A 22,807-nucleotide genomic window follows, 5' to 3' on the forward strand; every position below is an offset into this window, starting at 1 on the left:
AGAGGCAGGCACCTTGTTTATAATCCATAATGCTAAACTGGGCATCACCATATCTAAACACTTGTCAGTAGGCCTCTATTGTGATGTCTAAGCACCCATATGGTTCTGATAGCAGCAATTGATGCTTAAACACCTACCAATAAAATTACCCATGGAGAAGAGTATACCAAACCCAGAAATAAAGTTTTGTGAGATCTACCATACCCAGACGTTTCCCCTTTAATTTGCTCTTGCAAATGCTGGGGGGAAAAAGGATGGGATATAATACCTTATTCTTTGCTAAAATGACTTAAAGTGTACAAAATATCTTGACATATATTATTCTTTCCCATCTATGAGACCCTTGGCTTCCTATTTTCTATTTTGTCTGGTTTTATAACACACCCATAGAAGCCAATTATATTCATATTTGGAATTTCCTTTATACTAGACTACTTTGAATTCAAAAGCTCTAAAATCTAATTTAAGGCCACAGGTTAACCAGCACCCTTATTTTCTTCAACCTCCTAACCCAGTGGTCATTCTCCTAAACCACTGGTCAATCCTATTTTACTTGCAACTCATTAATGAAAATATAATTGACTCTAACCCCAAAATAATCTATATTTTGCTTCAGAAAGGAGTTTTGCCAGGGATGTTTCCTATTCTCCAGTTAGGAAGGGGGGAAGAAAACTATGCTGTCACCTAGGCCTTTCACTCAAGCCTCACAAAAAACGTAGTTATTATTATTCCACACAAATAGGCCTTATTATTCTCATTTTCAATGATGAGAAAAACTAAAGAACTGAGTAGTTAACCTGCCCAACGGTAGCTTATAAATGACATAAGCCAGGTCTGAAAAGGTCAATCTGCTTCCAAGCTATGTTCTTTTCATTATAGCACACAACTTCAACTGCTATTTCTAATGATAACAGTTATAATACTCTACTTACACCTTATATTTGTACAGTGCAGCATACCTGTCAAATCATTTTCATCTGTGATATTTCTTTGGGTACCTAAATCCAAACTTCAAGCAAAGTTAGGTAAAGGGGGTGGGAGGAAGACAGAGAAACGATTACTGGGCACAAATAACAGCTAATCACAGCAGCTATGTTTATTGAGCACTTAGCTAAACATTTTACAGTGTTGTCTCGATATAATCCTCACTATAATCATGTGAGACAGGAATAATAACAATCTCATCTCTCTTACAGATGATGTAACAAGGCTCAAAAAACTCTGTAGTTCACACAGCTAGGACATGACAGTGTTGGAATTAATATCAGGTATTATTAAGCTCGCAAGCCCATGCTCTTCTCTAAAACCTCTCTAGTACTGCCTCCTTGCACTGTGGTGCTCCTTACAGAATATTATGCTTTCACTGTAATTAAGTTAAAGTAAAATTAGCTGGAATTCCAAGTTAAAATTAAATTCAGGATGCATTCCCTAACCCACTACTAAATGAAAGTGGTAGAAGCAGCAAACAGGTGGCAGGATAATATCTACCAGGAATTTAAAAGAAATTTTTCACTGGAAAACTTGACACATAGATAATCAGAAACTCAATATAATTTGGGGGAAAAGTACATCATCAAGCTCCCAAGATGGCCCTCTACGGATCAAGAGACATCACCCTGACCATTTAACAAATGAACTCATTGTTCTAACACACATTCAAAATCACAGACATTATTTTTTTTAAACATAACCTATGAAATAATAAGTTATCCAGGATGGAAAAGGTCCACCCTATTTTTTTCCCTAAGTTTCCCAGGTATATCTAAAAGTATTTTGAAAGTTAGATTAAAATGCTGGTGCCTCAGAGTTCCCTTAGTGGCGCAGTGGTTAATGAATCTGACTAGGAAACACGAGGTTGCGGATTCAATCCCCGGCCTTGCTCTTGCTCAGTGGGTTAAGGATCGGGCGTTGCCGTGAGCTGTGGTGTAGGTCGCAGACGCAGCTTGGATCCGCGTTGCTGTGGCTCTAGTGGAGGCTGGTGGTACAGTTCTGATTAGACCCCTAGCCTGGGAACCTCCATATGCTGCGGGAGCAGGTCAAGAAAAGGCAAAAAGACAAAAAAATAAAATAAAATGCTGGTGCCAGGACCTAACTAACTTCTAGGTGTTCATTTCTGGGGTTCTTTCTATGTACTTACAAAGTTGTACCAGGCACACATTATTATTGAATAGTCACACTTGCTTTTAACCATGGGTACTACAGAATAAAAAGTACATGAAAAAATAAAGAATACTTAAAAATAATCGAATATATAAAAAATGTTTTTGGGAGTTTCCGTTTTGGTTCAGCAGTAACAAACCTGACTAATATCCAGGAGGAGGCAGGTACGATCCCTGGCCTTGCTCAGTGGGTTAGGGATCTGGTGCTGCCGTGAACTGTGGTACCAGTCGAAGATGCAGCTCAGATCCCACATTGCTATCTATGGCTGTGGCACAGACTGGCAGCTGCAGCTGTGACTCGTCCCCTAGCCTGGGAACTTCCACATTCCACGGGTGTGCCCCCCCCCCAAAAAAAAGATTTTTAATAAAAATCTTTATTAGTATTAGTTCTACGAAACTAAATGGCATTCCTTTAAATACACAGCAACATAAAAACAGCCTAAAGTTAGAAAGAATGTTGATAAAGTAGATGATGTGTGAAGCCATTTTTATTCTGAGGAGAAAATAAATTTCATTTATTTGGTGATATTTAACCATTTAAGATAGAGCACACCTGCCACAAAGCCCTTTAATTATTTAATACTATAAAGAATATGTTCATGCAAATTATCAATACTCAAAAAATTTAAACAACTACTGCTAGGTTTTTAGAATATGATATAATATTCACTAGATCTATCTCTAGCCTCACAATTCTGGAAATAAAACCAATTTGATTTGCTAAAAAAAAAAATCTCTGAGGCAAATGAAATAAAATTCCAAAGAGATTCCAAGAGAATGGTAGTTTTTAAAGCTATTTTTAAATATTTGTTAAAATGATGTTTCAGTGCACGAAAATAGAAAAAAATGAAAGGCTTTGAGAAGCCTTTGGTGAGTCACAGGAAGAAAAGCAAATCCAGCTGTACTCCAAAAACTAAAGATTTGTATCAAGAAATTCAAATTAAGTATTAAATCAGAAAGAACTATCTGAATGGTTAGCACCTAGTATCCATTTTTAAAACCTACTTTAGGACAGCTATTTTTGGAAAAACCTTCATTAAACTCTTTAAACCACAAACAAAGATAAAATGTCTTTTTGGTGCTAAAGGAGCTTCAAGGTGTTTAAAACACACACAAACAAGAAAATTCTGAATCTTACAGAAGAATAAAGAAGGGACAATTATAGAATACAATACTGATGAAAAGAAATTGGCGATACAGCAGTAATGAGCAATATAAGAAATGACATGTGGGTGTCTGAATCCTAATTTGTTAGAATCTAAGCACAAAGAATTAAGTAGTATAGCACTTAAAAACCCACAACAAACACATATTTATTAACTTGGCCCAGAAATAAGAACACATACTAGTCTGTATTCCTCAGCTTTGAATACTATTTAGAATACTTTTTTTTCTTGGCAGGGCCTACAGCATACAAAAGCTTACAGGTCGGAGCTGAACCCATGCCACAGTAGTGACCCGAGCTACAGCAGTGACAACACCAGATCCTTAACCCACTAGGCCACCAGGGAACTCCTGGAATATTTTTAAAGGGTAAAAAATTCAATCATCCAGTATGGCCTTAAATGATTTTTATTAAATTTTTATTTATATATACTAATATAGAAATTATAAACACTAAATAGTTATGGTCCTTATACAACTGAAATAAATAAAATTACAACTTGAATACAAAACTTATTCAGGAGTTCCTGCTGTGGTACAGGAGAAACAAATCCAACTAGTATCCATGAGGATGCAGATTCAATCCCTGGCCTCATTCAGTGGGTTAAGGATCTTGCGTTGCTGTGAGCAATGCCACAACTCTGATCAGACGAGGTCTGGATCCCATGTTGCTGTGACTGTGGTGTAGGCTGGTAGCTACAGCTGCAATTCAACCCCTAGCCTGGGAACTTCCATATGCTGCAGGTGTGGCCCTAAAAAGCAAAAAAAAAAAAAAAAACTTATTCAAATTGGCATTAATTTACTGTAACATGATGGTACGTGACTGAAACTAAACTGTAATTCCCAATATGAAAATGGTTCTGACTTCCTGTAAAGGATCTTTGGAATAAGGGAAGCCTATGGGGAAGAAGCCATTCTCGCACCACTTTTCTCTACCAAAACTATATGAGCCTTTTATTCATTTAACATACTACTTTTACCATGCCTCCTGACTGGGCCCAAAAGATTCTCTCTTCATTCCTGATACAAGAAAATGACTGGTGAGGGGCATACCACAATCATTAATAATCACTTTCAGGGCTCCTGGAAAGGGCTAAGGGTTTGGGTGGAAGGGACTGCAAATGAAACTCCCTGAACTTGGAAAGCAATGGGAAGAGCTCAGGGGAGGCTGAGTCTAGGTGGAAGCAGTTAACTGCCAGAAGCAGAGTGGGCACGGTGACTCAAACAGGCAGCATGGGGAATATGGGAATATTAGGTAATCTCAGGCTTCGTTGTGAAAGGCAGAAATCTCCATCTATATTTAATTAGATAGACCCAAGAATTCACATCAACAGCCATCCCACTAAGATCTGTTTAGATTTAAATACCAAAAACAAACAACTCCTGGTCTAGTGAACAGATACCTGTCTGAGAAGCTATAGTAGAGTCATGGCCTTTCCCCCAAATCTGAGCTCATTTTTTCCCAAATATGTCTCTGGCCATTACTCATGTTAATGAAGAGTTGACAAGAGGAAAATACCTACTCCTCTTGAGGATTATCACCCAGTCTCTCTGAGCTAACATTAATTAGGAGGAATTAAGACTACCACTGGTCCTATTGGTAAGGCATTGCTTTTCTTGGGTCTCTAGAGTGCCAGCTGTACAAGGTCTTTTTTTTGTTTTTTGTTTTTTTTGTCTTTTTGCCATTTCTTGGGCCGCTCCTGCGGCATGCGGAGGTTCCCAGGCTAGGGGTCGAATTGGAGATGTAGATGCCGGCCTACGCCAGAGCCACAGCAATGCGGGATCTGAGCCGCACCTGCGACCTACACCTAAGTTCAGGGCAACATCAGATCCTTAACCCACTGAGCAAGGCCAGGGATGGAACCCGTAACTTCATGGTTCCTAGTCAGATTTGTTAACCACTGTGCCACAACGGGAACTCCAACAAGTTGTTTCCACATTGTCCAGCCAGAACTTGCAATGCATCCCAGCTCTGGGAGAACTATGAGAATTGTACAGCTTATAGCACCCCCACCTCATGGGGTTTCATCCTACATGTGTGCTGCTTAGTTTTCAACAACAGACTCAAGTGGGGACTTTAGATTTCTGGAGCCTTTCTCTGCATGTTCTTTCTTCTATGTTCTGTCCCACAACTTCCAGCTGCTTCAGCCTCCCCAAAATCTGATCTCTCTCCTCATCTCAGGAGTATCAGCTCAAGTTCCCCCTCTCTGTGCTGCTATTTGGAAAGTACACCTCAGGAGGAGTTCCCGTTGTGGCTCAGTGGTAATGAACCCAACTAGTATCCATGAGGACATGGGTTTGATCCCTGACCCCGCTCTGTGGGTTAAGGATCTGACCTTGCTGTTAGCTGTGGTATAGGCCACAGACACAGCTCAGATCTGGCGTTGCTATGGCTGTGGTGTAGGCCGGCAGCTGTACCTCTGATTCAGTCCCTAGCCTGGGAACTTCCATATGCTGCAGGAGCTGCCCTAAAAAGAAAAAAAAAAAAAAAAAAAAGGTTACGTCCCAGCAGAAAGCCAGAGTGACCATAGTTTCCACTTCATTTGTTTTCTTACAAGGATCACAATTCTGTGCTGCCTGTACTCCAAACAGAATATAGTTGTTTCATATATTTTATTCAGTTTTCTACACGCTTACAGTATTTGTTAACCTATCTTAGCAGAAGCAGACATTTCCAATCTACCCTTTTTGACTCATCCCTTCCCCTGTTCAGTGCACACCAAACTACAACTTTGCTACACTTTGCTAAGCAGCTCCTTGTGGCTTAATTCCTTTCTCTGCCTTGGTCATTTTCTTCTCTTCCAACAGGACCCAACTCTTAAATCGCCTCAACTTTGGAAGTCTTCAATTTTCTCTAGAGCTTTCTGTCTCTACAACATATTATTCACCCATACTACTGCATTTATCTCAACATACTCTATATGCATGTCTCTCCCTAAAATGAATTTCTAACAATAACCGCTAACATGTGGCTACTTTCTATGTTCCAGGTACTACTTTACCTATATTTGCCCATTTAGTCTTCATAATGCTCTAAGATATAGGTACTATTATTATCCTCATTTTACAACGAGGAAGCTAAGGCACAGAGAAGTCAAGTAAATTGCCTGATATCACATAGCTTGGTAGTCATCAAGCCAGGGTATAAAACTAAACAGTCTGATTCCAGAACTCATATTCACCTTACTGCCTCTCATGAATTCCTGAAGGGCAGCAACTATGCCTTATTCTTGTTTGTACATCCATGCCCAGAGCACCTCAAATATTTGTGGAATGAATTAAAATTTATAATTTTCTCCTAGTCATCCAAGAAAAAGCCCTTCATAAAGAATGTAGGTTTTCAGGACAGTAATTACAGAACTGAATCTAGAAAGGGTCTTTCATAAACATGGAAAAGACTTAACATTAAATTTCTAATAATAAATTCAAAGAGCTCTGAAGAATTTTACCATGCAGAAAAGACTAATAAGGTTTTTAGGTAGCTAAGTAATGCAGTGAACTCAGGAACAAAAAGTCTATCAAGGAATAAGTACCCTCTAAAAGAGAAACTAAATGTCATAATCTGTCTCCAATAAATGCATACTAAATTGATCCCATCTATCTAAATCTAAAATAGAGGTCAGAGTTTTTTGAAGGCAAAAATAAAAAGACAAAATATTCAAATAAACATTTAATCATAAGAGCCAAATTTGTCAAGAGTGATCATTGAAAACAAAGCCACATTGCACAATGAAATCAGCTACATTAAACAAAAACTTAACCAACTCTATATGAAAGAAGTATTAATCATTCACCTTTGAAACAATTAACTGTTCCCTACATATTTATTAAAGGCATTTAAATTCTTGACAGTTGATAGTATACACAGTAAATTTATAAGAACTAAAAGTACTTTAAAGTAATATTGATTTATAGAAATTTAATTAAAAATAAAAATATTACACAAATGGATAATTACATTTAATAAGCAAGAGAGTAATGGACCACTGGGTGCAAACTGTACTGGGACAAAGTAGAGACTGATGCACTGTCACTACCTTCACCCTCTTCCACACTACCCATCCACCTCACACACCTGGACTTCTACTCCATCCTACATACCACTGTCCACCTTGGACAGGTCCACAATCCCAAATTTAAAGTCCTTGAAACCAAATGTCTTTCAGAATTCGAAATTTTTCTGATTTTAGGAAGGTGCAATTCACCCAGCACTCCAGAAGAATCTGGGGCAGCATCCTGTAATCAAACACATTAACATTTCTGTAGCAAAATGCAAGAATAATACTCACATTGATGGGACATCAGTTCCAGGTCAGACTTGTAAGTTTGAGAAAATATCATTTTTTTGGATTTTTAAATAGTAAGGAAAGGTTTGATAGATTTGTACTACCACATTGCATTCAATCTGCTCATTCCCTGCTTGAGAAGTGACAGTGGCTCCCTTACCTGCCATATTTGGTTACCACACTAATTTCTATACTAGTCTAGAATTGACAACACCTTTGGAAATCATTTAGTCAAAGTTTTGACTTCATTGCTCAGGAAACTATCTTGCCATACTGTTACCTACTGACAGAGGTGAAACTAGAACATACAAGTCTCTCTTCTCCCAGGCTTACTTATTGTTTTTTCATTCATCCATACATCTATTCACTCATTTTTCTCTCTCTCTGTTCAAAGTGATTTTTTTTTTTTTTAGCTTTTCAAAATAATGAGAAAATTATAGACTCAGAATGAAGCAAAAAGAATACAATCATCCCTCAATATCCATACAGGGATTGGTTCCAGGACCCCCTGAGGATACCAAAATCCACTTAGAGCAAGTCCATTACATAAATTGGCGTAGTATTTGCATACAGCCTATGTACCTCTTCCCTTCTATTTAAAATCATCTCTAGATTACTTAGAATACCTAGTACCTGTAAATGCCTTGTAAACAGTAGTAAATACAATGTAACTGTTATGTAAATATTTGCCTGGCTTTGCAAGTTCAAGTTTTTCTTTTTGCAACTTTGAGGAATTCTCGCCCACCCACCCCGCCCCCCCACCCACCCTGCCCAAATATTCTCCATCCATGGATGGTTGACTCCACAGTTGCAAATAAGAAAGACTGACTATAGAGAGAGTCCTACCTATATCTGGCTTCCCCCCAATATAAAGCTGTAGTACAACATCAAAATCTAAATATTAATGCTGATACATTACAGTTAACAAAACTACAGGTCTTATTCCACTTTTGGCATTTTTTTTAAACCTGCATTCATTCAGGGATATACAGTACTATATAACTTTAGCCCATGTATATATGTATGTATGTATGTACGTATGTATGTAGATTCATGTAACTACCATCACAATCAAGATTCTGAACTGTCTCATCACCTCAAAATACCCCTTTATAATGACACTCCTCCCAGTTTCGCACACTGTCCCTGACTTAGCAACCACTCATCTGTTCTCCATCTCTATGGCTTTGTCATTTTGAAAATGTTGTATAAATGGAATCACACAGTATATAAACTTCTGAAATTGACTTTTTCCTTAGTGGGTTTTTGTTGTTGTTGTTTTTGTATTTTTGTCTTTTTAGGGCCACACCCAAAGCATATGGAGGTTCCCAGACCAGATCTCAGATGCATCTGCGACCTACACCACAGCTCACAGCAACGCCGATCCTTAACCCACTGAGCGAAGCCAAGGATTGAACCCACAACCTCATGGTTTCTAGTTGGATTCGTTTCCGCTGCACCACAATGGAAACTCCCTCCTTAGTCGTTTTAAGTGCACATAAAATTTACCATCTTAACCACTTTTAAACATAGAGTTTAGCAGTATTAAGTATATTCACATTACAGTTCATTTATTTTCATTGTTGAGTAGCATACCATTGGATGGATGTACCAGGCTGTTCAACTATTCACCAATGAATGACACGTGGGCAATTTCCAATTTTTGGCTATTACAAATACAGCTGCTTGGGCATTTATGTATAGGTTTTAATATGAGTTTTTAATTTCTCTGGGATAGTACTCGCAAGTTGATTGCTGAGCTGTATGGTAAGCAGATGTTTAATTTTATAAGAAATTTGCCATACTGTATTCCAGAGAGGCTATGTCATTTTTACAATTTCATAAGCAATGTATAAAAATCTAGTTTCTCTGCATCTTCACCGACTTCATGTTGCCAGTATTTTTTATTTTAGCCACTCTAATAGGTATGTAATGGTATCTCATCATGGTTTTAATTTACATTTATCTAATGACTAATAATGTCGAACATGTTTACTTGCCACTTAATACGCTCTTTTTTGCCCATTTTCTAACTGTATTATTTCTTTCTTGAGTTTAGGAAGTTCTTTACATATTGTGGATACAAGTCCTTCTTCAGATAAGTGATTTCCGAATATTTTCTCCTAGTCTGTGGCTAATCTTTTCATGCTATTAACAAGGTCTTTTGCAGAAGAAGATTTTTTATTTTGACGAAGTCTAATTCTGGGGTTTTCTTTCTTTTATAAACTGTGTTTTTGGTTTCATGTCTAAGAACTGTTTACCTAGCCCCAGGTTCCAAAGATGTTCTCCTATGTTTTCTTCTTAAGTTTTATAGTTTTACATTTCATATTTAATTCCATTTTACACAGACCTTTTTTTTTTTTTTAATATAGTATAAGGTTTAAGTTAAGGTTAGTTTTTTAGCCTATAATTTCCAATTTTTCCAGCTCTGTTTGTTAAAAAGACTATTCTCCTTTTTGTACCTTTGTCAGAAATCAATTGGGTATATTTGTGTTGACCTATTTCTAAGTCCTCTATTCTGTTCCACTGACCTATTCCTCTGCCAATACCACAATGTCTTAATCCCTGAAGCTATATATATTAGACTTAATGTTAGTTAGAATGACTCCTCCCAAAATGGAGTCTGCTTTTTTTTTCAAAACTGTTTTAGCTATTCTAGCTTTGTTCATGCTGCTCATTTTACTTTACTGCACTGCTTATTCTTGCTTTTAAGGTCCTTCTAATACTTAGCAGAGGGATGACAATCTAGGAAAGAAAAGAGAAAAAAGAATCATGAAGGAAAAAAATGTAATATATTACCATCACCCTAAAACACTACCCATGTAATGTCTATCCATTTAGCCTAATCACATCCCAATTTCTTCATAAAATGTTCTCTACAATTCCAGGCCTATTTATTTATTTGTCTTTTTAGGGCCATACCCATGGCATATGGAAGTTCCCAGGCTAGGGGGCAAATCAGAGCTACAGCTGCTGACCTATGCCACAGCCACCATAAAATCAGATCTGAGCCGCATCTGCAACCTCTACTGCAACTCACAGCAATGCTGGAGCCTTAACCTACTGAGCAAGGTCAGGGATCAAGCTCACATCCCCTTGGATACTAGTCGTGTTCATCAGCGCTGAGCCACAACAGGAACTCCACAGGCCACTTTACTTTTTAACTTTCAGGTGTATGACATAATGAATCACAATTTTTAAAGGTTATACTCCATTCATAGTTATAAAATACTGGCTATATTCCCTATGTCATACAATATAGTCTTCTAGCTTATTTATTTTATACAGAGTAGTTTGTACCTCTTCATCCCATACACCTATCTTTCTCTTCCCCACTGGTAAGCACTAGTGTGTTCTCTATATCTGTAAGTCTGTTTCTTTTTTGTTATATTCACTACTTTATTTTTTCATTCCACATATAAGTGATATCATACAGAATTTATCTTTCCCCAGGCCACTTCAGTATTTCTAAATGTAATAGCTAATATATCTCTACTACTCATTAGTCACAAGTCATTTGCTTCCTTCTGTTAGATATTTATAAATATATTTGTGTTCACCACAATGTCTATCCTCAAGGGACACAGTTCATGTTTTAGAATTCTTTATATTCCTCCATAAGCTTTAATAAACATTGAAATAATTGAGGATCATTTATCTAATTGGAACTTACAACAGAGAGATACTAGAAAATCTAGAAGAACACAAGCAAAAATTACTTCTTAGTAGAAAGAACATCATCTCACTAAATCTCAAGATTTTAAATTTAATCTCACTTCTCAATTAAACTATTATAAAAGTATACTTCTAAGTTCTTTTTTCTTTTCTTTTTTTTTTTTCTCCAGCCACATCTGAGTCAAACGAAAGTTCCTGGGCAAGGAATCAAACCCTCACAACAGCAGTGACCTGAGCTACTGCAGTGACAATGCTGGATCCTTAATCCACTGAGCCAAAGGGAACTCCCCTTTTTCCCTCTTCTTGATGAGATGGCTCAGGTAAAAAAGAGAGAAGATAATGAATTACATTGATTTCCTTTTTTTCTCCTCTTGTTTGCCAAAAATGTCACCATTCATCCTCATGTACATTTTAGGTCTATTACACATGATTCACCCCTAATATATCATGTATATTTACCCAAAAAGTAAAAAGACCCAAGGGATTAGAATATTGATTTTTAAGTAAATAATAGAAACTCAGAATGTAAACTGAAACTGGTACAAGAATTTCCCAAATCGAATTTCCTATGGTTCTAACTATATGAACTATACGGGGTCTTTGTGTCCTCTGGCTAGCACACTTGAGAGGATCTTCCTCTTAACAATGCTTTGCTGACAAGATTTCAACAAAGTAAGGTGCAGCATGTGAAATAATATAGCTGATTAATGCATGTTTTTAGCTATAATTTACAATAAATGTAATCTGCCTACCCTATGGATCAAATGCCCGTTTCTTTGTTAAATCAGATATGTCCACGACATTCTCCCTAAAAGTTTTTTGTTCATTGGCTGCCTGTGAGGTTAGACTTTATTTATTTATTTATTTATTTATTTATTTATTTATTTATTTTGGTCTTTTTGCCATTTCTTGGGCCGCTCCCCGCAGGATATGGAGGTTCCCAGGCTAGGGGTCGAATTGGAGCTGTAGCTGCCAGCCTACACCAGAGCCACAGCAACACGGAATCAGAGCCGCGTCTGCGACCTATACCACAGCTCACAGCAACGCAGGGTCCTTAACCCACTGAGCAAGGCCAGGAACCTAACCTGCAACCTCATGGTTCCTAGTCGGATTCGTTAACCACTGCACCACAATGGGAACTCCCAGACTTTAAATAATTGTAATAAAACTATATGTAGATTAGCTCTTTCTTTTCTTACAAAATAATCTACATATGTTACAACAACTTTGCTAAAACTTATTTATTTTGTTCCTCTCCAATTCTTTCACTGTAATACAGGACTAAGAAGGTGGAGTAGGCTACAATCAGGAATGTTTCAGAGTTGTTAGTCTTACAAGCTTTCATCTGGTGTGCCTCTGGCGGCCTTAGAGGGAATCTTCTCTAAAATCTTAATTGATGCTCTGGCAATTAAGTATGAAGAATCGAAATTCTCGGAATATACACATTAATAAGGCTCTTTCTAGTTCTGCTCTTTTCATTTCAACACTTTATTACAGAGACGACAATATGTACAAACACAGTGCAACATACAGCCCGAGATGGGCTGGATCCAGGAACTCCCCATGGATACCAAAATCCGAGGATGCTCAAATCCTTCATTTAAAATGGCAGAGTGGGAGTTCCCACTGTGGCGCAGCGGAAATGAATCCAACTAGTATCCATGAGGATGTGGGTTCCATCCCTGGCCTCATTCAGTGGGTTGGGGATCCTGCATTGCCGTGAGCTGTGGTATAGGTAGCAGACACAGTTCGGATCCTGCATTGCTGTGGCTGTGGTGTAGGACAGCAGCTGCAGCTCCTATTTGACCCCTAGCCTGGGAACTTCCACATGCCACAGGTGTGGCCCTAAAAAGCAAAGATGAAAATAAAAAATAATAAAATGGCATAGTATTTGCATATAACCGAAGGAACATCCTGCCCTATACTTTAAATCATCTCCTCATTACTTACAAGAGCTAATACAATGTAACTTCTATGTAAATAGTTGTAAATACAATGTAAATGCTATATAAGTAATTGCTATTGCAGAACAAATTCAGGTTTGGCTTTTGGGAACTTTCTGAAAATTCTTCCCCAGGAATTTTCAATCCATAGTTGGTTCAATCTGTGGATGTGGAATCCGCAGATATGGAGGGCTGACTATACTACTACAACCTCTGCCACTAACCATACCATTCCCGTCACACACAGAGAAACCCATTAATTGATTAGCAAAAATTAAGACACTTCTTGCCTTTTGTGTTGTGAGAACACAGAGTAACCTGAACTTAGACACTGCTAGTGAGAATGTAAACTGCTACAACCACTTTGGAAAACAATTTGGTATTATCTCCTAAAGCTGAACACGCATGTACACGTCTTTACTCTCAGGACAAGTACACCAGGAGACACGTGCAGCATATTCACAGCAGCACTTTCGTAACACAAAAAACTGCCAACAACACACAGCCGACGGAAAGAAGACTGCGGTATAGTCACACAATAGGATTTTACACACCAGTGAAAAACTAATGAAATACAGTTAAGCACAACATGGATAAATCTTAGAAAAAATGATTTTAAAAAGCAAGTCATAGCAGACATATGCAATAAACTACTATATAAATTTCAAAAACAAGCAAAATTAAACACATTATTATTTAAGGAAACACTCATATAATTTCAAAAAGGAAAAATATACACAAAGTTCAGTACAGTGGGAATCAGGGAGATGGGTCAATTAATAGGTTTGCTAACAGGCTTTTCAACTATGTGTAAACTCATTCATTACTAAGCTTTAAAATATATGCAATATGTGTGTTTTGAGTGTATATCGTCTAGAATCTCTGTAGAATTAACATTCCATCTTCAGGACAAGTTTTGCCTACTCAAAAAATGACATTACTGGTAACTGGCTATTTGGTAACTTTCATAGTAACAAAAAAGTGGCAGGGGTCTCATAAAAAATAAAAGCAAGAGGATGGGCAAGGGAGGTGAAGGTGGATATTAAAAGGGCAACATGAGAGATCTTTGCAGTGATGGAAATGTCCTGCATCTTGACTTTATCAATGTCAATATCCTGCTTGTGGGAAGAAACTGGGTAAAAGATACCCTGGATCTCTCTGTATTATTTCTTCCAACTGCATGTGAATCTCCATATTTCAAAATAAAGGTGTATTTAAAAAGAAAGAAAGAAAACATTTTAAAAAGATCATTTTTGTCCAGGATTTCTCCACCTTGGTACTACTGACATTCTGGTGCACATGATTCTTTGTTGCAGGGAGCTGTCTTGAGCACTGTAGGGTGTTTAAACACTGACTAAATGCCAGTATCATGTCCCAGCTGTGACATCTCCACACACTGCCAAATGTTCCCTAGGGGGCAAAATTGCCCCATTTGAGAACCACTGTTCTAGTTAAAAAAGCAAAGAACTGTGGAAATGTTCCCACCTGAAGGGGACTAAAGAGCTATGACAACCAAATGCAATACCTGATCCTGGGCTGTATCCTATACTAGAGAGGAAAGAATGCTATAAAAAAACACTATTGGGACAATTAACAAAAGTGGAATACCGATAGTAAATGAAATAAAGGTACTGTATTAATATTAAAAAATAAGCTGATTAGTGTAATGTAATTATGCAAAGAATATCTCTGCTCAGGAAATACACAATGAAGTACTTAAGGGTAAAGGACCATGATATTTCCAATGTACCTTCAAATGATTCAGGAAAAATATATGTATGTATGTGTACATTTACATACATTCGGCTTACATATACATGAGAATAGTATACTTACATCATAGGTGAATCTGACTAAAGGGTATATAAGTGTGTTCTCTGTACTATTTTTATTCTTGCAACTATTCAGTATGTTTAAAATTATAAATAAAAAGGAGTTTTTTTTTAATGGAAGCAAAAGTTGTGGTCCTTAAAGTTCTAATTGCAGGTTTCACAGTAGCAGTCGAGAATAAATGTACAAATCCCAAGGGGAAAAGGACTACTACTGGACAAATTCCCAATTCACGCCTGAGACAAACGCTGCAGTTACCTTCCTTCCTTCGGCCTATCTCCCCCTCCCCATTCTTTCTACAGTGACCTCTTGAATAATGTGTAACCGAAAATAAATCTATCCCACTCTTAAAAGGCCATTTCTAGGAAGTTACTCAAACCCACATCCCTACTCGATTTCTCCACAAATCACTAGGGCATCTTCACCTTCAACAGATAAGAAGCAAAAACGCGAAAAGCGCACGTGGTCTTTGAATTAGTACGTCAAGGTGAGTGGACCAGAGAAGACACAAGATCGAATCTTTTGGAGCGCTAAGAAAAGGAAAGGGTAAAAAGATAGGCAGGGAACCAGTCTGAGAGACGCAGGAGAAATGACTCGAGTGGGTGCAAGCGTGTCGGGGCGAGAGGGAGTAGCTCACCTGGCTGTGGTAAGCAGAGGGTGCTGAGTTCCCACCAGCTTCCGCACCTGCATAGCGATGTTGCTGAGCTCGTCGCTCAGCAGGCAGCGGAGGCTCATGAAGGACGTGGGATAGCCCACGATCTTCTCAGCCTCTGACACCACTTGGTTCCAGTGGGCTGGAGACCTGGAGGACTGACCACGCCAGGAGACCACCGAGGAAATGGTGTCGAGGGGGCGACGCGGGGGACCCGAGGCCCCGAAGTAGGGCAATCGCTTGAGCAGCTGCCGAAGACTCATAGTTTTGAGTCTGGGGGTGTCAGGGACTTGAGAGTGTCCGGAGGTGGAGCAGTGAACAAGTCAGGGGCAGATGAGTAACCTGCAGGAACTAAAAGGAAGCGGCGATTCTTGACTCTCAGAGAAAAGTGGGTTTCTGAAGCAGTGACCAGGTGCAGAACTTTAAATGCAGCTTTCTGCAGCCCGGGTTAGAGAGAGAAAACACTCCCAACTCAGCACTGCCCACGGCCATCTAGGGTAGACGCTACCTAAATGGGGAACGCCATATTGGCCGCGTGAAATGCGGCTTGCCGTAAAGACGGAGGCGAGCGGTTCTGCAGCAAAGAATTTTTCCCTACTTTACGGCGCAGCCGCGAACGCCCCCAAGGGGCGGGGTTTTGGAAGGGAGCTCCGGAAGGCGAGGTAGGGTGAAAGCCTTAGCTCCTCCCACCTTCTCGTCCGGGCGTGTGGGGACAGAGAGTGGCAGGGTTGTCGGGGGTGGGCGCCAATTAATGTCCCAGCCCTTGGAATCGGGCCGAGTCTGATTCGGAGGATTTCCAGCGGCCAGCACAGAGTGGGAACGCGTAAATGTGTGTGTCATGATCGAGGATCGGTGTCCACTAAGTGTGTTTTCGCGGCCCCCCAGCCCTAGAAGGAAGGGCTCCGGCTGAGGTGACAGCTCCTCTGGGAAACCTCTCGTTGCTGTCCACTGTCAGGTCTTGGCAGTGAGGCTTAGGAGCTGAGGGCCACCGCTCCTGGCAGGGCACGGGAGGGGACCGTGGGGTGAGCTCTCAGTGCCCTTAGCTCCAGTCTACGAAAGGTGGCGTGGCCTGGCAGAAAGCGTGTTTTTTTTGGACTTGTTTTTCCCAGGGTCTGCCCTCATTCCTGGTCTGGCCTCTTCACTGAGTTACAGCTCAGGCACAACCAGGGGTGCCTCCCACAGGGGTGCGGAGAGGCACTTCTAGAAGGAAACTCAGGGTCCCATCGAGGATCCCAAGAAATCACTGACTCAAGTGCTTTCCACTTATAGCTCATGTATTAGCTCATTGAATCCTCATTAAGTAAATAATATTCGTATTCTCCATGTTCCATATGAGGAAACTGAGGCACAGCCAAGTCTGTAAATTGCTTAGGGCCACACTAGGCAGGAAAATAAACCCAGGCAACTTGGTTTCTGAATCCATGACACTTTACTGTGTCTGTAAGTAACAGGTTATCGAGCATTCTTTTCATTGTTGTCATTGTGGTTCTATAATGCCACCTATTCTTTTATCAGGTATGTCTAGCATCCTGCCCCTTTTCTCATCACCCAAAACACGCTAACAAACCCTTGTTGATAATAAAGGTATATTACCAAGTTTTACATACTAAAAACAAAGCTTGTAAACCTCCTTAACTTCCAAAATACTTTCAAATTCATGATTTATATTTTTTTAAATTAGCATCTTGTGTAATACTGGCCTAGACTTGGGCTACATTTTTAAAAAGTTAACTTAAAAACAGGCAGATTAGGAGTTTCCGTCATGGCTCAGCAGAAACGAATCCAACTAGGAACCACAAGTTTTCAGGTTCGATCCCTGGCCTCGCTCAGTGGGTTAAGGATCCGGCGCTGCCATAAGCTATGGTGTAGTTTGCAGATGCAGCTTGGATCTGGCATTGCTGTGGCTCTGGCATAGCCCTGTGGCTACAGCTCCAATTAGAGCCCTAGCCTGGGAACCTCCATATGCCACGAGTATGGCGCTAAAAAGTAAAACAAAAAACAAAAACAAAAAAACAGGCAAATTAAAGAGTATTCATTTTGCACAAAAGATGCTTTTTCTCTAAAAAGTTTTTGCCTCAGACTCGCTTTGAATGGAAAAATTTCCTTGTGATTTAAGAATCCAATTTTATTTCCAAAAATTCTGTCTAAGCATAGCCTTTCAGGGGTACATTACTACATTTTAGATGAAGTGAATTATGCTCATAAGTATTAAACAGTCTATGCCTGCTAAATAAATAAGGCAAGCCGAAGTTCAAAAACAATTCCTGTGAAAGAGATAACACACTCCCGGCAATAAAATTCAGGTCTGTTCCAAATGAAAATAAATATGGACAGTGAGATAACTTAAAATTCCAAAAAGTTCCAAGGCCTGAGCTTCTGGGTTATCCAAGGTGAAAAAGGTCATGAAAAATGAGGGGAGACAGACAATGTGATATATTGTCCTCCTGAGGCTGTTTCTTCAGAATCATGGTACTTTAAGACTAACTTTTCATGTAATTTCCTTAATACCAATTCACAGCATGTACTTTAATTTCTCCACAGAAGCCAAGTGCATTATTCTCTGGTCATACTCTATTAACCAAGTTTTTGATTATTCATGGGACTTTTGGTCCCATTTACTTTAAATAATCAACCCTTTCCTTTATTCTTATGGTTAAAAGGTTGCATTATACCTAGTGATAATTGGTTTTTAGAAGGTTAAAATAGTATATTATTTAATCTTTCAGATAAATACATAACTCCTTAGAGGCTGGCTAAAGAGAGTTTTGAATTGCTAGTGACTTTTGAAGGTACAAAGACAAGGAGTGTCTGTGGTTCTGCCCTTCCTCTGCCACTGGTAAGAGTCATTTTGAGGATGTCTGGGAATGTGTGCACAAAGAAAGACTACAGCAGGGTTCCTTACCTTGGCATTAATGCCATTTGGACCAGATAACCCTTTGGTATGGGAGGTAGGGGGGAGGTGAAGGTTGTCCTGTGCATGGTAAGATGTTTTGCAGCATCCCTGGCCTCTACTCACCTCACCAGATGTCAGCAGTACCCCTCTCTAAGTGTGATGGCCAGGTTTATCCAAGAACATAGTCAAAAGTCCCCTGGGTCAGGGATGAGGGGTGGGTGGCAAAATCACCCATGAGAATATAGGAAAGTGGGAGATGCTGAAAGAAAATTTCCATACATGACATTTACTCCTAGAAAGTAGCAAAAGAAGAGGTCCTCGGTGTGGGCAACCCTGAAGGTTAGAGTGGTCACTCTCCAACCTGTGGAAACCTCCAGCCTCAAACAGGGACACCTTCTCCCTGGGACTGGGGTTGTTCTGAAGTCAGCAAGCTGACAAAAGATGGTCACAGTTCCTGCTTCACTTTTTTCAGGATCCTGAAGCCGGTCAAGTGCCACTGGACTTCATTTACTGTCTTCTCTGCCTTCTGCTGGCCTTAGGGGAAAAAAAAAGTGAGGTCATATTTGATGTCCTTTTCTTTGGCTAGAAATCTGAACTGGTCTTTGGAAATACAAGGTCTTAACAAGGATGGTGTATGCTTTGGACTTTGGCATTTCCATGATGAGGTGAGTGGAAATAGATAGGGACACCGTGGCCACCCTCCTTCTTTGATCCTTTACACAATCACCTATTGTTTATTTTAAGAGAGTTCTTCCAAAAGTAGATGAAAGCATGGCAGTATACCTTGGGGCAGAACAATAAAAGGAGGCAAGTAATGAGATTAGCAAAAATCCAAAAGTTTGACCACCTACTGAGCTGGCAGGCTAGAGAACAGGGATGCTACATTTTGCCAATGAGAACATCAATTGTTGAGATCCCGTCATGGCACAGCGGAAACAAATCTGACTAGGAACCATGAGGTTGTGGGCTCGATCCCTGGCCTTGCTCAGTGGGTTGAGGATCTGGCGTTGCCGTGAGCTGTGGTGTAGGCCTCAGACAAAGCTTGGATCTGGTATTGCAGTGGCTGTGGCGTAGGCCAGTAGCTATAGCTCCAATTAGCCTCCTAGCCTGGGAACCTCCATATTCTTTCAGTGTGGCCCTATAAAGACAAAAAAACACCCCCCCCCAAAAAAAATATATATATATAAATTGCTGTGTAAAAACAGGACCTATGGAAGGGAATTTGATAATCCCTAGCAAAATTACATTACATTTATGTACTGTTAAGTAATTACATATACATTTGACCCAGAATTCCAATTCTAGAAGTCCTTCCTAAAGTACAAAAGGACTTATGCACAAGGTTATTCATTGCAGTAGTATGTATTGCAGTATTATTTGCTATCATTTGCAAAAGATTGGAAACAAACCAGAGAACCACAAGAAGGCCACAAAGTTGAAAAAACTGGGGTGAACCCATACAAGGAAACACATTGTGCAATTTCATTCAGTAGTTGTTAGGAATGATTTTCAGAGTAAGTAGAATCCATGTAAGATTAAAGTGAATTGGAGGAAATTCCCACTGTGTCGCAATGGGTTAAGGATCCTGCTATACTGCTGCTGTGGCTCAGGTCACAGCTGTAACTCAGATTCACTCCCTGGCCTGGGCACTTCCATATGCAATTAGTGCAGCAAAAGAGAAAAAAAAAAAAAAAGGTTGAATTGAATTGGAAATAGTATGAACTTAAAGATCTTTCCTTTTAAAAAATGTTTCTTATATCCTAACAAGAAAAGTTTTACATTGGAGTTACTGTTGTGGCTCAGCAGTAATAAGCCTGACTGGTATCCACAGGGACACAGTTCAGTCTCTGGCCCCATCTGGCATTGCTGTGAGCTGTGGGGTAGGTTGCAGACACGGCTTGGATCACCTTTTGCTGTGGCTGTGGTGTAGGCTGGCAGCTGCAGCTTTGATTTGACCCCTAGCCTGGGAACTTACATATTCTGTGGGTGCAGCCCTAAAAAGACCAAAAAAAAAAAAGTTTTACATTTATTGAAGAAGAAGGTGACATTTAATTTCTTTACCCCTTGAAAAGTCCTGGAAGTAATGATGATTGTGTACCAATAAGTGCCATTAGCATTTATGTCATACTTTCAATACATCATTTCCCATTAAAAGGAAAGAAGTTCTTTGGAGGAATGGCAGATGTCAGGCCTGGGGCTAGAAACGTGCATGAAGATCCTGGGACAACCTGTGGTGCCAGAAATCAAGGAAGCTATTAAAGTCTAAAGTCTAATGGGACAGTTCAAAGGGAAAAAAGGATCAGCATAAAGGAGCTTCCACTGGCTGAAAAGGGGACAATCTGAGCATCCGAAAAGAATGAGACAACTACAACTGATTGAAATTCGTTGATGACATATAAATCCTTGATTTCATTATTGAACATAACTAGGGCAATACTTTATTTGTAATATAATGAAGGAATTGAGCATTTATCCTGCCTTTCCTCTATGAATAGTGGTGTCTTAGCCTGGCTTACCCCCTTGAAAGCTGAACGTGAGACAAGGGCTTACTTTTAGGTAGTTTATTTTGGACAGTGACCTCAGGAAACAGCCATAGATGACTAGGAGGGTGAAACAGGGAAAGTCAATACAAGGGTGTTCTTGAGTTAGTCATCACTGTTGGCCTTGAGGCTGCTAGGACTCCTTGAGTTGCTGTGTAGAATATTCTTCAGAAGTGTCAGCTTATTGAAAGAGAGGAGCAGTTATCTACCAGGCTCCATCTCCCATGGGTCCAAATTTCCCCCTTAAGACCTTAGCCCCCTCACACTTCTAAGCTGTCAAATGTAAGTGCTAGCGGTTGTCCCACCCTCAGGGAGTCAGAGGAACTTGGGGGGGCAGAATGTGAGGTGTATGCAGTGCATGTGAGGAGAGGTGCTATCATGTTATATCTGTAGGAGACAGATTGCTTCAGCAATGGCTATAGTAGGAGACAGGCTGGGAGGACGTGAAGCTGGGAACAAGTGCCTCTTCTAAGGTGGTAACCAAATAGCTCAAGCTACTTGAGGGAAGGTTTATGACACAATTCCATTTAGTAGAAGGGGGAGTAGAGGATAGAAATAGGAAATCACCATATTGTAGTTCCAATTCAGGCAACAACCTCTCAATAGATGAGAGGCTGGCAGGGAATTTTGCAGTGAAGGCCTTAGGCCAATACCACCTGCAACCACTAACCAGTCTCAGCATCACTAGGAGTGGGGAAGCCATACAGATACACCTCTTGGTGTGCTGCGTGATGAAGTACACAAAGATACCTAGGAAATATTCTTGCCAAAACAGTTGAATCTAAATCTTTGAGAGTTCCCTGGTGGTCTAGTGGTTAGGATTCAGCACTTTCATCACTACAGCTCAGGCTCAATGCTTGGCCTGGGAACTGAGATCCCACATCAAGCCTCTGCACACTGCAGTCAAAAAATTTAAAATAAAAAATAATCTCTCAAAGGAATTCCCGTTGTGGCACGGCGGAAACGAATCCAACTAGGAGCCATGAGGTTGCAGGTTCAATCCCTGGCCTCGCTCAGTGGGTCAAGGATCTGGCGTTGCCACAAGCTGTGGTGTAGGTTGCAGACGTGGCTCGGATCCAGCATTGCTGTAGCTGTGGTGTAGGCCGGCGGCTACAACTCTGATTAGACCCCTAGCCTGGGAACCTCCATATGCCGTGGGTGTGGTCCTAAAAAGACAAGACGATAATAATAATCACCACCATCATCATCATCATCATCATCTCATCAAGCTTGCAGGTCTAATTTCCAATTTTCTAGATACAAAGAAGGGAGCTGAGCAAGTGAAATGACTTCACAAGGAAGCAAACAGCCTGTAAGACATTCTACAAGCCAGTAAGACAAGGGTGTAAGATGGTACTGAATAGGGAATTCTTGTTGTAGCTCAGTGGTTAATGAATCCGACTAGGAGCCATGAGGTTATGGGTTCGATCCCTGGCCTTGCTTTTGCTCAGTGGGTTAAGAATCCAGCATTGCTGTGAGCTGTGGTGTAGGTCGCAGACGCGGCTCGGATCCCTGCGTTGCTGTGGCTGTGGTGTAGACCGGTGACTACAGCTCCCATTCAACCCCTAGCCTGAGAACCTCCATATGCCTCGGGAGTGGCCCAAGAAATGGCAAAAAAAAGTAAAAAATAAAAAATAAGTTTTGAAGCATTTAAAAAAATCGGAG

General features: G+C 40.0%; 1 protein-coding gene and 2 long non-coding RNA genes across 19 annotated transcripts in view; 1 reads left to right on the forward strand and 2 right to left on the reverse strand.

Annotated features, from left to right (window-relative positions):
• Window positions 1-16,238, reverse strand: part of PDSS2 (decaprenyl diphosphate synthase subunit 2) — a 288,051-nt gene extending 271,813 nt beyond the window's left edge. For 9 of the 10 annotated variants that reach the window (XR_002336490.2, XR_014815633.1, XR_014815641.1 and 6 more), the window contains exon 1: window positions 15,695-16,238. Coding sequence is in view for 5 of the 10 variants with exons in the window: in XM_084976744.1 (XP_084832870.1) it covers window positions 15,695-15,972 (278 nt within the window). In the remaining 5 variants the exon portion in view is untranslated. The remainder of the gene's footprint in view (window positions 1-15,694) is intronic. The other variant, NM_001167653.1, reaches the window with a different exon arrangement.
• A 104-nt stretch (window positions 16,239-16,342) lies between these two features.
• Window positions 16,343-22,807, forward strand: part of LOC102159561 (uncharacterized) — a 28,576-nt gene continuing 22,111 nt past the window's right edge. For 2 of the 7 annotated variants that reach the window (XR_002343705.2, XR_002343710.2), the window contains exons 1-3: window positions 16,343-16,371; window positions 18,436-18,545; window positions 19,075-19,267. This is a non-coding gene — a long non-coding RNA (uncharacterized LOC102159561). Of the gene's footprint in view, window positions 16,539-18,435; window positions 18,546-19,074; window positions 19,362-20,757; window positions 22,783-22,807 lie in introns of those variants that run through there. The other 5 variants (XR_014806972.1, XR_002343707.2, XR_014806974.1 and 2 more) reach the window with 5 other exon arrangements.
• Window positions 18,684-22,807, reverse strand: part of LOC110260430 (uncharacterized) — a 37,108-nt gene continuing 32,984 nt past the window's right edge. The window contains exon 3 of one of the 2 annotated variants that reach the window (XR_002343702.2): window positions 18,684-19,136. This is a non-coding gene — a long non-coding RNA (uncharacterized LOC110260430). The remainder of the gene's footprint in view (window positions 19,137-22,807) is intronic. The other variant, XR_002343704.2, reaches the window with a different exon arrangement.

Source organism: Sus scrofa, chromosome 1 (assembly GCF_054392235.1).
Source record: "Sus scrofa isolate SSC_HxYL_T2T_F1_AM1 chromosome 1, Sscrofa_HxYL_maternal_Yorkshire_Landrace_v2.0, whole genome shotgun sequence".
NCBI classification, from domain to species: domain Eukaryota; kingdom Metazoa; phylum Chordata; class Mammalia; order Artiodactyla; family Suidae; genus Sus; species Sus scrofa.